The following is a 15,164-nucleotide window of genomic DNA, read 5'->3' as shown; positions in this document are numbered from 1 at the left end:
ATGAGAATGGTGACTTGCTTGCAGACTCATTCAATCCTGAACAGATGGAAAAACTATTTTGGGCAACTACTAAATATACATAGGCCAAATAGAAATGATCGGGACGAAATTGAAATACAAACTGCTGAGCCATTTATACCGGAACCCACATTTTCTGAAGTCGAAATTGCGATAGAAAATCTGAAAAAGTACAAGTCTCCAGGTATTGATCAAATTCCAGGAGAATTAATACAAGAGGATGGAAGGGCATTATCTAGCGAAATTTATGAACTTGTACTTGCAATTTGGGAAAAGGAAATTGTACCAGAACAATGGAAGGAGTCCATAATCGTACCTATTTTTAAGAAGGGGGACAAGACTTAACTGTAGTAACTTTCGAGGAATATCACTTTTGTTGACGTCATACAAAATTTTGTCGAATATCCTTTTGAGAAGATTAACTCCATATGTAGATGAAATTATTGGGGATCATCAGCGTGGTTTTAGGCGTAATGGATCGACTATTGATCAGATTGTTTGTATTCGACAGATATTGGAGAAAAAATGGGAGTATAAGGGTACAGTACATCAGTTATTCATAGATTTCAAAAAGGCGTATGACTCGGTTAAGAGAGAAGTTTTATATAATATTCTTATTGAATTTGGTATTCCCAAGAAACTAGTTCGATTAATTAAAATGTGTCTTAGTGAAACTTACAGCAGAGTCCGTATAGGCCAGTTTCTGATGCTTTTCCAATTCACTGCGGGCTAAAGCAGGGAGATGCACTATCACCTTTACTTTTTAACTTCGCTCTGGAATATATCATTAGGAAAGTTCAGGATAATACAGAGGGTTTGGAATTGAACGGGTTACATCAGCTTCTTGTCTATGCAGATGACGTGAATATGTTAGGAGAAAATTCACAAACGATTAGGGGAAATGAGGAAATTCTAGTTGAAGCAAGTAAAGCGATTGGGTTGGAAGTAAATCCCGAAAAGACTAAGTATATGATTATGTCTCGTGACCAGAATATAGTACGAAATGGAACTATAAAAATTGGAGATTTATCCTTCGAAGGGGTGGAAAAATTCAAATATCTTGGAGCAACAGTAACAAATATAAATGACACTCGGGAGGAAATTAAATGCAGAATAAATATGGGAAATGCCTGTTATTATTCGGTTGAGAAGCTTTTGTCATCTAGTCTTCTGTCAAAAAATCTGAAAGTAGTTGTTGTTGTTGTCTAATGCCGGGCTTTGGCAACGAAGCCATTAGCGTTCTTGCTCTCCAATATTTCTCTGTGGTGGATCCATCAGGTAGAACTTCACAGGTTATGAGATGATCTTCAGTCATTTCTTCTTCTTTGTTGCATAGAGGGCAATTTGGATTTGTGCAAAAAAAATCTGAAAGTTAGAATTTATAAAACAGTTATATTACCGGTTGTTCTGTATGGTTGTGAAACTTGGACTCTCACTTTGAGGAACAGAGATTAAGGGTGTTTGAGAATAAGGTTCTTAGGAAAATATTTGGGGCTAAGAGGGATGAAGTTACAGGAGAATGGAGAAAGTTACACAACACAGAGCTGCACGCATTGTATACTTCACCTGACATAATTAGGACCATAAAATCCAGACGTTTGAGATGGGCAGGACATGTAGCACGTATGGGCGAATCCAGAAATGCATATAGTGTTAGTTGGGAGGCCGGAGGGCAAAAGACCTTTGGGGAGGCTGAGACGTAGATGGGAAGATAATATTAAAATGGATTTGAGGGAGGTGGGATATGATGGTAGGGACTGGATTAATCTTGCTCAGGATAGGGACCAATGGCGGGCTTATGTGAGGGCGGCAATGAACCTCCAGGTTCCTTAAAAGCCAGTAAGTAAGTATCAGTTCTTTAAGGAGACCAAAGCAGAAAATGCACTCTCACACAAGTATGCTGATGTAAATGGGATTAAATATTATATTGCAGTTTGGGATACTTGGGATGTATGGGTGGTGTGTTCAACTGAGATTACAATAGGAATGTTTTAGGAAACATGATTTTTAAGCTCAAATCAGAAGATAATACTAATAATTCTAACAGCCCCTTTTCTTTTTTGACGAGCAAATGGTTGTCATCAAGAAGAAATTTTTGATACAATTTTTTTTTTCCCCCATTACAGAAAGAATAATACTCCCTTAATTTTAATATCAATCTATGAAGATGTTTTTTTTTTTTTTTTATAGTTCCAAAGATATCAGACGAGAGTTCATCATCATGTGTTAGTTGAAAGTCAGAGTTGAAAATTAATTATTGAATTCTCGATTGATAACTCAGCGAGACCACAAGTTTAATTTCTTTATTGTTGCTTCAGTTTTATTCTGAATGGTGAACATGGCTAAAATTGGATCCTGAAGAAAGATTAAAAAAAAAAAAAAAACTGAAAAGTGCGCAAGACTTGCAAGTCAATTGAAGTTCCTTAGGCAAACTCATTCCAATTAAACTCTGCATCTCAAAAGTCTAAGATAAACAAAAAATATTCTAGCAAGCTGATAAAAATCAGAGAACATTATGAAGTTGAGCTTAGTTAGAATATTCTTTGAGAACACACCTTAGTTCCGTGGACTGCTTTAAAATCACTCGCTCACTGATCACAGGTTGGGAACCAATAGATTAGTGTATCTAATCTGAAACATCATGTTTTTTTTAAGTAATTTGTAGCAACAAAAATATTTCAAATAAAACTTTTAATGATAATCTGTAGTTGCTAAATACTTGTCTTGTTTCAGGCCAAGTGTTGGTGAACTGGTTGCAGCATATGCTCAAGTAGGAAGTGCTCAAGATGGTATCACATGGAACAGAGCACATATTCTGGCTGTTGGTAACTCTGGCTACCGTGTCAAACTCTGTGATGTGGGACTTATTGCAAATGTGAAAACAGTGAAGAAATTGCCCCAAGATTTCATATCAGTTCCAGAAGTTGCAGCTAAATGCAGCATTATAAATTTTACTAAACCCAAAGAATCTCTCTGGTCTGAAGTAAGTACACAAAGTAATAATTTTATGGTCTACTTTTTTTTTACATTGTTTAACGATGCAGTATCAATTACTAGCTTATTTAGCATCGATGAAATTGGTGATACTGAGATGGTATTTGATGAGATGAAACCTAGAATTTGCAATGGGGTTACCTGACGTTCAGGATCCCCACATGTGATGAGATTCATTGGAAAGCTATTTGTGTATCTATTGTCAATAATCGTATGGACCTTCTTATTTCCTGTATTTCTAACCTTTCTGGTGTGTTACTGGATGGTATAGTTTACATGACTGAGTATACTAAGAAAACTATTTGTATTATCTTTGGGCCTGTTTATAACATGATGACTACGTTTATTGCTTTAACTTCTGCTTTCAAGACTGATTTAATTTTACCAAGACAAATGTAGTGTGAGTAATTTTTAGGAAATACTTCAACTCCTGCCATCTTCTATGCACATTAGGATCCATCTGTGTAAATGTTGCAGTGAAACCTTGTTAATTTGAAGTGCTTGAGACCAAAGGACACACTTCGAATTATGCAGTTTTGAATGTCTTCAGCAGGAGATGGGGCAGATGGAAGCCTGATTGAAAGTCTATAAGATCAATGATAGGAAAGTTTTTCAGAAAGAGAGTGAGGAGCAAGGAAAAAAGTGGGGAAAAAATCGTGAATATGTAACTTGTCACTTCAAATCATTGAGGTTTAAAATATTAGTCAATTGACCTCCATTTCAAACAGCTGCTATAGTGCTTAGAAAAGACGACCTGGGTTACATCAAAGGCTTTCACGACATCTTCATTAATAAAGATGAATAAAGAAAAGCCACTGGTGTGGCTCAGTCGATTAAGGTGCTTGTGTTTCAGTCTGAAGTTGCGTATGGGTGCAGGTTCGATCCCTTCTTGGGTTGATTACCAGTTTGGGTTTTTTTCCGAGGTTTTCCCCAACTGTAAGGTGAATGCCAGGTAATCTACGATGAATCCTTGGCCTCAACTTGCCAAATACCATCTTGCTATCACCAATCTCATCAACGCTAAATAACCTCGCAGTTGATACAGCGTTGTTAAATAACCAACTAAAAAAAAAAAAAAAAGACGAAATTCTATGTCCATACTTTTTAATCTGTTCCCAACTCTTGAGCCACATGCTGCTGTAATTATGGAAGTCTCGAATAGAAAATGTAGGAAACGTGTTAAGTGATAGTCTCAGTGGGCTGCAGTCTTTTATGTGTTATATACTGATGTACGTGTACAAAATCTACAGATTAAAAATTTGTATCAATCAATTCATTTCGAAGATTTAGCTTTAAGACTAACCAACCTAAATTTGCAGTATCACTATATAAAATGTATTGTGATAACACTCACCAATAGAGCCTTAAATACACCCATTGTATTCAATTTTCTAATAAATTTTGAAGACAGAATAGTTATTTAAATTTATCTCGAAAGAATTCTTGCTATTTCCAGTATATGCATTTGAAGCAAGCTCTTATCCCTTCATTCAAAGGCTATGTGACAATTCGTTCGTCATTTTTTTTCTTTTGTTGCTGAACTACCAGGTGAGGAATCTATTTGCCACACATTAAACATTATTATGTCGTAGCTCCTATGATAATAAATCAAACACACTGTAATTCAGCAAATAATTAAGCGGCAAATAACGTCCTTGTGTGCTTTCTGCAAACGCCAATGAAAGAGCCAAAATGGCGAGCAATAATATTAAGTATTTATCGAGTCTTAGGAAATGCATAACGTCATCATCAGCGAATCACAAGATGCACACGTTTAAATGTAGCCGACTTGCAACATTGACTGCCGGAAATAAGAGCGACAGGACTAGAGGGAGTGCATTTGGAATTTGTAAACTGCAGGGTTAAGTGCAACATAACTATAGGTATGACTATGAGAAGCATGTAAGAGAGTGCAGTGTACTGTCCTCATACAGTCAGAACCACAACAAAGATTGGTGGTACAATCGATTAAGCTACATATTTCTAGTGTTTCGCAAATGCACTTTAAAATATTAAACCACCTATTGTTTACATTACTACGTTTACAATTTAATGTGTTACAGCATTTTGATGCACATATTTACAATGAATTTATACACTTAACCACATTTAGAAAAAGTTCATTATTTTACTTTGCACTAGTTTCCCCTCCTTCATGGTTGCACTAGTTGCAATGGACAACAATATATTTCATCAGGGCTTGAGAGGTGAACCTCTTACGATATTCAGTAAGGCAGTGTCTATACTGCAAAAAAACTTCTTCCTACAATGCATGAGGTGGTAGGGTCGAACTTAAAATATAATACACTGCTTCATCTTTTTTGAAAACACACAGTGGATTTTGGAGGTGCAACAACGATATATAATATCAATTTAAATGTATTTTAACCTATATAAAGATAAAATATTCTCTCCCTCAAAACCTGTGGGTGATATGAGAATTTTATCATCATATCCGTACTTAGCATTGCTGAATTTACTCGTATAAAAATTACCAAAAATATCTGGAGGGAGAAAATTGATGCCGACCAGTATTATCTTAAAGCTTTGAAGGAATGTAACAAAGGGTTTAGAACAGAATTTATCAATTTTCTACATACTCTTATCTTCTACACAATAAATGAATTATTTATGCTTGTAAATTGAATTAATCTACTTGCTATGTATTGTACAATTTTGTATAACTCACTTGATGAATTGTATATGCTTGTAAATAGAATATTAATCTACTTGCTATGTATTCCATATTTTTGTATAGCTCAACTGATGAATTGTTTATGCTCGTAAATTGAAGTAATCTGCTTACTATGTATTGTATATTTTTGTATAGTTCAGTTGATGAATTATATATGCTTGTAAATTGAATATTAATCTGCTTGCTTTGTATTATATTTTTTATAACTCAAATGATGAATAATTGTTCAGTTTATAAATTGAATTATCTGCTTGCTGTGTACTATATATTTTTTTTTTTGTATAGCCGCCAGTGTAGCTCAGTCGGCAGCCTCACTTGCCTGCTAATCTGGAACTGCACTCAAGCTGGGTTAGATTCCCACTTGGGCTGATTAACTGTTTGGGTTTTTTCCGAGGTTTTCTCCAACTATAAGACAAATGCCAGGTAATTTATAGCGAATCCTCGGCTTCAATGCAAATGTAAGATCTATGGAATGTAATAAATGAAATGAAAATTTCGCCTACATAACATTTAATAATGAAATACAAGCTGGGAAGCAATTAGTGTCACTTCTGTGTATCCAAGTAAGCTTTTATTTAAAAAAATTGTTTCAGTATATACTACATCATTATTTTTTTATTCCAGCAAAACAAACGATTTTTATTCACTGTGACACAAGTGGATGAGGTTGAGAAGACTGCAACATGTATTCTGCAGTCTGTACAGAAGGAAGAGTTATGCAAGGCAGTGTTCAGGCACTGGGTGCCATCTGTTCAAGATGAAGGGCTGAAGATGATTGAACTGAAGAACAATGATATGGTCAGTCTGTCTGTAGTCTTCGATCAGAAGTCACTGTTTGTGCGTTCTGCATCAAAAGAATCAAAAGATATGCTGAACCAAACTGTGCAAGATGTGGGAATGCACTGCATGAAAGGTATGGAATATTTATATTGTTAGGCCCATCTGTATATAACTAACACCTATGAGAAGGTGAAGGACCGAGAATCTATAGTGAGGTCTGATTGTTTCTTACAAAGTAGTATCACTCATTATTTATTTATTAATAACAATAACATAAGAAAGAAGCAATAAATATATACATAAAGTAATGGTAACAAATCTCTGAATTAACTATAACAATATATGTATATAAATAAATGAATGCCCAACATTAATTCTTACTCATAAAAATAGCTAACCCAGAAGCCCCAAGTAATAGGTAACAAACATTGTAATCCTTATGTACTACTGTTTGTGAAAAGTGCAACATCCAGAAAGAATGGTCCAAACGACTCGAAACTTGAGAGATGTGTAGAACAGTGTAGCACCAATAATTGATTACGTTTCCAGAGTAATGGCATACACATAAGCCCAACAGTGACGTCTCTTGTGTCACCAGCAAAGTCAGTGTTATGCCTTGCTTAGTCAGTGCAGAGCTTCCAAACAAAGTGGAAATATGAAAGCAGATATGCCTCGTCAATGCGGAAGGGCGCAATATCAGCACGTGAGTGACTTCGAACAGGGCAGAATGGTTGGTCTCCAGGAAGCAGGTTTGTCATACCGTGACATTTCGGCTCATTTAGGGCATGCTGTTACGACAGTGATGCGTGTGTGGAACCAGTGGATAGAAGAGGGTCGTACACAGAGACAAGCAGGTACTGAACCACGTAATGTGACCACAGCACGGGATGACCGCCATCTTGTCCGCATGGCCATGACGGACCGTACAGCTTCATCCACAGTGTTGATGTTGGAGTACGTCAATGGTTCGTCGCTATCTTTTGAGGGCTTAGTGGCTCGCATGCAATTGCATTGGCTTTCATTGTCCAGAAACCACCAATGCCTCAAACTGCAATGGGCACATGGACGCTGTCACTGATGGCAAAATGTAGTGTTTTTGAATGGGTCTCACTTCAACTTCTCTTACAATGATGGCCGCATACATGTTAGTTTCTATCGTGGTGACTGCAGTCTGAGAGCCTTCATTGTTTAGCGGCATAGCAGACAAACGCCTAGTGTGATGGCTTGGGGCGCCATTGGATACAATATGCGATCTCGTCTCCTCTGTATTCAGGGCAATCTGAACAGCAACCACTGCGTTGGGGAGGTTTTAGAGCCCGAGGTACTGCCCCTCCTTCAGGCAACTCCACATGCTATATTTCAGCAGGACAGTGCCCGACCACATATGGTGGCGAGGATTGTGCAAACTTTCTTCAAAGAACGATGGGTATAATTGCTTCTCTGGCCTGCATGTTTGCCAGACATGTCGCCCATCGAACATGTCTGGGATAAGGTTGGTCGGCAACTTGTTTGTCGTGGTCCTCAGCACCCACTCTTGACACTTTGTGAACTCGCATAAAAACTGTGTGGAGGGAGATTCCCCAGGAACTTATCCAGGCCTTCTTTGATTTCATGCCACGACACTTAGAGGCTCTGATTGCAGCACATGGAGTCTTCACACTATACTGAAATCCCAGTCACAGATCAGGTACAGTTCTGTAATTCTAATCATTTGTGTATTGTCATGTACCTAATCTGTGGCATAAATTTCATTTGTCGCATGTATCCTTGGTGTTGCAATTTCCACAAACATTAGTGTAGTAATTAATAATAGAGATCTGCACTAAAAATGATCCACCCGATGACATCACAGGCTAGAAAAACCCAGAAGAAAACCCAACATTAAGACAATACACACTCCAGAAAATGGAACTGAAATAGACAAACATAATTTAATCTGAAAAGGGCGGAGAATAGAAAGACATACATTTTAAGAACCTTAAAAAACTAATAGCATAAATGCAACAAGGGCAGAAGGACTGGTCTTCTCTGGAAAAACCAGGGACAGTCAAAATCCAAAAGCTGAGCTGAGATAACCAGCGTAATAGCTGGCGAAACCTTTAATACAACTTGACTTGGGAATATAACTCGTGCTATCCATGATGTCGTAATAATGTGGCCCCATCAATTGTGTTACGTAAGTAAATGAAACCAGCCAATTGACTCCCAATGTTCCATGCCACAAAAACCAATTGGGCTGGACACACAGCTGGAAGACGTGAGGTTACACTACGCTACCAATGTGCAGAAACAATTGGGGGTAAAGATGTAATTAGCTCTCGAAAAGCCGAGGCGTGGACATTGACGATTTGCAGAATAAACTCTGTTGCTAGCTGTAAACCATATTGAATCCTTCTGGCTCCAAACTGCAGTATGTAATACCAGGTTTCCTGCTGCCAGCTGTATACCTTATCCAATGCTTACGACTCCAAGCTACTGTATGTAGTACCAGGTTTCCTAGCCAACTCTTGGCTCTATGCTGTGAGGCAGCCACCCTTTGAACAGGTCACTCCATCATCCAAGACCGCTCGTAATCAACTCCACGCTCATGAAGTTCTGACCAAGGACTGTGGTCGATGGCAGGGGAAAATACGTTACAATTTGAAACGTCTGATCAGGAAGAACCTCTCAACAGAAGGAAAGAAAACACATTTTAATTTGACAAGCCAAAATTATAATAATGCTGCCCTTTCTCTATACAAGTCATAAGGAAAAGATTAACATGTTACCCAAGAAAATGCCCTCTGTGGTGAAAATGAACAAACCTTTATGCACTCCATCTAAACTATGTCGAGTAGGATGTTGGAAGAAACAAAAGAGAATAGGCAGTGGTGTATAACATCACAATATTGATCAATATTTTTGAGATGATACTTAATGATGAGTTCTACATCACGATCTAAACTTGTTTGAAGTTAATATTTTTTAAGTTGTTTAATAGTTCCTAAATTGCTTTAGATTTGTAGCTCTTAAAAAAAAAAAAGAGTAGTCGGTTTATGCAATTTTGTTCTAAAATTAACAGTTTGTGAAAACATTAAGTGAAGTACATTTCACTTTTCACAACACATCTAGACTGCTCAATGTCAAACTGTAGACATAGTCCAAGGAACAGTGTGTTGAGTTGGTACTGTATTTACGCGTGTAATGACCACACCTTTTTTTTCTTCGGAAAAAAAGTGTTTAAAGGCTGCACATAAATTTTTATTCCTGGGGATCTTATGCGATAAAATAAAACCATCTATATCTACATTGTGCATCAGATTGAAAACCTTACTGCTAAGCAGGAGTTCAACTGCCTGCAACTCCACCATTAGCTTCCGTCAAGCAGATCAGAAGATATTTGCAAAAAATGTCTCGTATGATAAAATATTATGTGCTACATTACGATTTCATGAGATGGGACATGTGGACATAAATGAACTTTTTAGTAAAACTGATAGTTACCGAAAACAAATATGCAGTTGGTATCTTTATGTTTTCGAATTACATGCCACTGGATACAGATTGTGAAAATCTTCTATGCCCATCTTAACGAAAATCAGTCGAATGTACGATTGTCTTATTATGAGATGAATGACATAACACATTCCCAATACAGCAGCATCCAAATCCTCAGCAGTCTCTCATAGAATATAAACTGCATACAAACTCAGTTTACTGACAATGGCGCAAGATATATTCTATTATCAGATTATCACAAATGAACAATTCTATACACAACTTCCACTCTTCCATTTCTTTCGTGAACTCAAAGAAGAGAACATCAGTTTCGTTTTTAGGTCGAGTAGTAGTACCCATAAAAGGACATAACATAAAAACATTCTGAATTTTCATTGCAACATTTGTTCTGCATGAATTCTTCAAATCATCTGTTACGAAGCTTTTAAAAATTCTATCATTTGTATTTTAGTTGGTGTTGTATTAACGATTCAATATTGGAACAAGTAAACTCATTTAAATATTTAGATTATACTTTAATGTATATTGAAGAATGTGATTTAATATTCAAAATTATAAAAAAAAAAAGGGGGGGGGGAGTCCAGAAGCACATAAGATTGAACGCTTATAAAGTTTTGGCAAGATCCACTCTCTGTTGTGGCAGTGAAGCATGGACCATACAAATCAAAGATCAGAGACTCATGATATCTGCTGAAATCAGATTTTGAGAACTGCTGGATACATCCTTTTAGATCACAGAAGAAATGAAGCAATAATTCATGAACTCAAAGTAATCCCTATAACCAAATATCTTCGTGACTAAAGACGAAATTGGTTACAATACGTGAATAGAATGCATCATTTCAGGATACCAGAGGAAAAAAAAATCTGTGAATTGACCATTCCGAAAATGGCAGGAGACTGTAACAGGCCACTGGGTCTATTACTTGATAGATAGAAGATGAGGATGAATAGCTTTTCTGAATAAGGATGTGTCCTATTGTTTTTTTTTTTTTCTCAGTAGTATTTCATCCAAAACAAATAAGTAGATAATTTGGTAATTGCATAAATAAAAGTTGTAAATGAGTATAGTAAGAGCCACTTTGGAATGATGTCTTTGGTTTTAGATTATGCTTGACATAGCCTAGTAAACCTTTTTAACTTTTTAACCCATGTTCCCTGTTTTGTAAACTAGATCAGAACTGAGTAAAATATTAGTTTTGTTTGTCTTTAGCACCGTCTTTGGACCGCATGCCAAACAAGAATGAATTGCTTGCCTGCAGATTTTCATTAGACGGAAACTACTACAGAGTAAAAGTTCTTGGTATTGAGAAAGATAGAATCCTAGTAACTTACATTGACTTCGGTAACAATGATTGTGTTACACAGGACAAGCTAAAGGCACTCCCTGAAAACTTGAAGAAGGTAAGAATGATACTAATTCATAATAGCTAATGTAAAATAATTATTATTTTATCTTATTATTCATCACAGTTGGCATTCCTGAACGTTAGCTGTGGTTGTGGGTTCGAATTTCACCTAATGCATGCATATCTACCATTGATATCTTAGCTGATGCCTACTGGTTTCAATATTTTAGAAATCATTGTCATCCTCAGTATAGATGGACTACAAAGTACATTTCTCATTGTATGAGGCAGTATTGATATTGATAACATGGAAAAAGTTACTTTACCTCTTACAATATTTTTATTTATTCAACTTAAGTCTAAACTAGGGTGACCACCAAAATAAAAAATGGTTGAAAATTACGTTATATGCGAGGTAGACGCATATACGTTTGTTATATTAAGCAAGGTAGAAAAGCTTATGTCTTATGGGGAATTAGTTGGGACCACAGAATATTTGATGTTATAGGCGAGGTGTCACACAAAACGAGATCACTATAACCAAGTTCTACTGTATTTCAAACTGCATACTGGGACAGATATGGCAGACTGTCAATAACTGGATTTGACCATATGTGACATCAGTTGAGAAAGATAGAACTACTTAAGTTATTTGAATATAAAACCGGTGTGTGCAAAACTGTCCTATGTGGTAAGGGGTGAACAAACTGCTGTAAACAGCTCCACTTTTTCAATAAAAAAATTCGGTTCAATAACATCACATAGGCTAAGTCTTGGTAACTAAGTGGATTGTGATTAAAATAAGCAGAGACTTTCAGATTTTGATCTACATTCATATAGAATTCTACTGACGTAGATTAAAACTTAACGGTATAGAGAACAAGTTTATCACTGAAGATCTTAAATTAATTACCTTATTTTCTAACAGGCAGTTTCTTCCATTTCCCGTTATTAACTCATTAAAGTTCGTAATTTTTTCCTCTTCAGCATTTACTCATATACCCGTCTCATGTTCAGAAATTAATTTTTCTATTTTTTGCATTGGCAACCCTTTCTTCAGGATTCTTTTCCTTTTTACTGGCGGTTTTTTCGAAATATATGCTGGTAAGTGTTTAAAAATTGTAGGAGTGGAGCCAATTTTCACTTTTGGCCTATCATACACAAACGTACTTTCCATACCTTTTGAATCCAGGTACGAAATTTCGCGTTTAATGCAGTCTGCTTCAAAATGTTTAATATGTACGAGATTTATATCTGAAGGACTCCTGTCTTTTTCTTTTTTTTAATATTTCTCACTCATTTATTACATAATGTTTTGTCTTTGGGAATAGTAACACATCACATAATCACTAACAACAACTTTTAATGTATAATTACTTTTGCAATGAGGTACATAGCGCTTTCGCAGCATTTTGACAATGGAAAGTCATGCTGTGCTCTTGACCCTTGATGTCACACTCCCCTCCATCAGTATTCCTGCCTGTAGTAGAGTATGCCATGACCATACCCACATAAATTTCCTTACCTTATACCCTTTCAAAAATAGGTACTTTATCACCAACTGGCACTCAATTCTATCAAAGTAGAATTTTTTATTCAATGCAATTAATGTAGAGATTATCATAATTACTATTTGAATTCTTTGTCAGATTTTCAGTTTTAATAGCAGAGATAGGGTGTGTTAATTTTTTTTAATTTTTAGTATTGAACTTTGGATAGTGTAACATTCTATTACAGAAGTTTAAAGTACAATGAATTGTGAATTTCAGGAATTCTGGTGCATTAATTTTCTAATTAAAAGGCATAGAAACTTTTGAAATTCTTCAGGAAGCATAGTATCCTACATATGAAGGGTTCACAACCAGAGTGGACCAAGTCCATCTGGAATAGTTCTGAGATATTGAATGTTAAAGTTCCTGGCTCACGCTTAGCAACATTCACCTTCCATAGGAAATGCTGCCCTCTGTGGAGTAACAAATGAGTTATGGACTTTGTTTGTTATGACAATGAATAAATCTAAGTTTTCTTCATCCGAAATTGTATTAATCTACAAACTGATCACTGGTGGACTTCGTCCACTCTGGTTGTGAGCACCTCATATATGACATCTCTCTCACCACAAGCTCAGTGGCATTTTCTGTTATAACCCTCGCACATTTACTGCAAAATTAGACACCATTTCTATGGTAGTAGCTTTAGTTTCTAAAACCTGTTTAGAGGAGAAAATGTTCATAAACTATAGTTTGACACCTTCAAGTGAAACCCCGTAAAACACGCCAACTTCTGGAATCTCTCTCTTTCTTTTTCTCTCTCCCTTGCCTCCCGTCATTCAGTCACCAATCCCCCATAAGTATCTGAGAGGGTGTGTGTGGGCATTGTGACCAATAGAAGAACCACTCTCCAATATTACCACAATAACGGATTCTTCATTTTTGCCTTGACTGTCGGCTAGGAAAGTTCCATTATGCTAGCATTGCAGGCAACTAGTCAACCTTTTAATACTTATGTTACCAGGTTTGACAAACTGTGAGTGGACCTGCAAGTACAATACAGCTGCGATCGCAACGTTGCCGATTTCAGTCTAGCTGATTGTGAGTTGTGTTGTGTCCGTGCGTGCATGTATAAAGGTTCCAAAGCTACAGTATTATCAGATATTTAATTCACACCGATGGAGATAGGCAAGAATAAAGTTGTACATAGTGAAGGAAGAAGTATTGTTGCCAAGGTAATTGAGATTTTGGATGCTGAGAAGAACAGGAATTCATTTAATTTGCCACTGTGTCAAGCAACAAAACGAGCTGCAACAGCAACTGGAAAATCAGAATCATTCATTAAAAAAATCAGAAGAGAAACGAAAGTAGCCAACAGTAACCAAACCAAATTATCCACACCAGGTAAAAACAGAAAAGTGAGCAAAAAATCATATTGGATGTCATGGATAGATGCAAGGAGAAAAATACAAGAATACTACACACTAAAATGAAGTACCTACATTAAAGAAACTCCGCGCTACACTGCAAGATGAAATAGGTTATAAGGGTAGTCAAGAGCATCTCAGATGAGTGTTGCATTCTATACTAATAATAATAATAATAATAATAATAATAATAATAATAATCTTATGTATCCCTGTTACTAAATGTGGCAATACTGAATTCATAGTGCCCTCTCCAATTCCTCCTGTGCTTTCTCACTTTCTTACCCCAAGACATCCAGCACTCACGTAGTAACTTGGTCAGGGTTTCAGTTCGATTTGTCAACCTATACTTAAAAACCATTACAAATGCATCTTACATCAGTAGCGGCTCGTATTTTTCGTTTTGCGTGTGCAGTTGTGATTTTTATAAAATATTACTAAACATTTTTGGAGGTGGGATATGATGGTAGAGACTGGATTAATCTTGCTCAGGATAGGGACCAATGGCGGGCTTATGTGAAGGCGGCAATGAACCTCCGGGTTCCTTAAAAGTAAGTAAGTATTACTAAACATTTAAATAAGCATACCGGTACCTAAAAATTACTATAATATTGGCTATTAAATATTTTACAAAGAAAAAAATTGATAGTGTAGATAGATGCTTGTATGAAAGGCTCATCATTCTCCCCTTTTTCGACCTTTAATTTCAGAATATGTCTCAATAGTTTTTCAACAGACAGCATGGTCAGTGCACTAAGGCTGGTATTCGTAGTCGACACTTTGAGCTGAAAGTGTCACTTTGTAGAAAAATGGCGGACGTCTTGGAGGTTGTCGAATTATTTATTAGAATGTGCGGAAGAGGTGGTACAATTAGTGAACAATGTACGAAACAATATATGACCCACTCAATTAG

General features: G+C 36.4%; 1 protein-coding gene across 2 annotated transcripts in view; it reads left to right on the top strand.

Annotated features, from left to right (window-relative positions):
• The window catches only part of LOC138694482 (tudor domain-containing protein 1-like), a 186,411-nt gene that overhangs the window by 124,263 nt on the left and 46,984 nt on the right, over positions 1–15,164 (top strand). For both annotated transcript variants that reach the window (XM_069818245.1, XM_069818244.1), the window contains 3 exons: positions 2,752–3,001; positions 6,332–6,620; positions 11,199–11,389. In XM_069818245.1, the coding sequence (XP_069674346.1) occupies positions 2,752–3,001; positions 6,332–6,620; positions 11,199–11,389 (730 nt within the window). The remainder of the gene's footprint in view (positions 1–2,751; positions 3,002–6,331; positions 6,621–11,198; positions 11,390–15,164) is intronic.

The sequence above is a fragment of the Periplaneta americana genome, chromosome 2, assembly GCF_040183065.1.
Source record: "Periplaneta americana isolate PAMFEO1 chromosome 2, P.americana_PAMFEO1_priV1, whole genome shotgun sequence".
In the NCBI taxonomy this organism is placed as follows: Eukaryota; Metazoa; Arthropoda; class Insecta; order Blattodea; family Blattidae; genus Periplaneta; species Periplaneta americana.
Note: the sequence above shows the minus strand (reverse complement) of the source record. Positions and strands in the feature narration are given on the sequence as shown.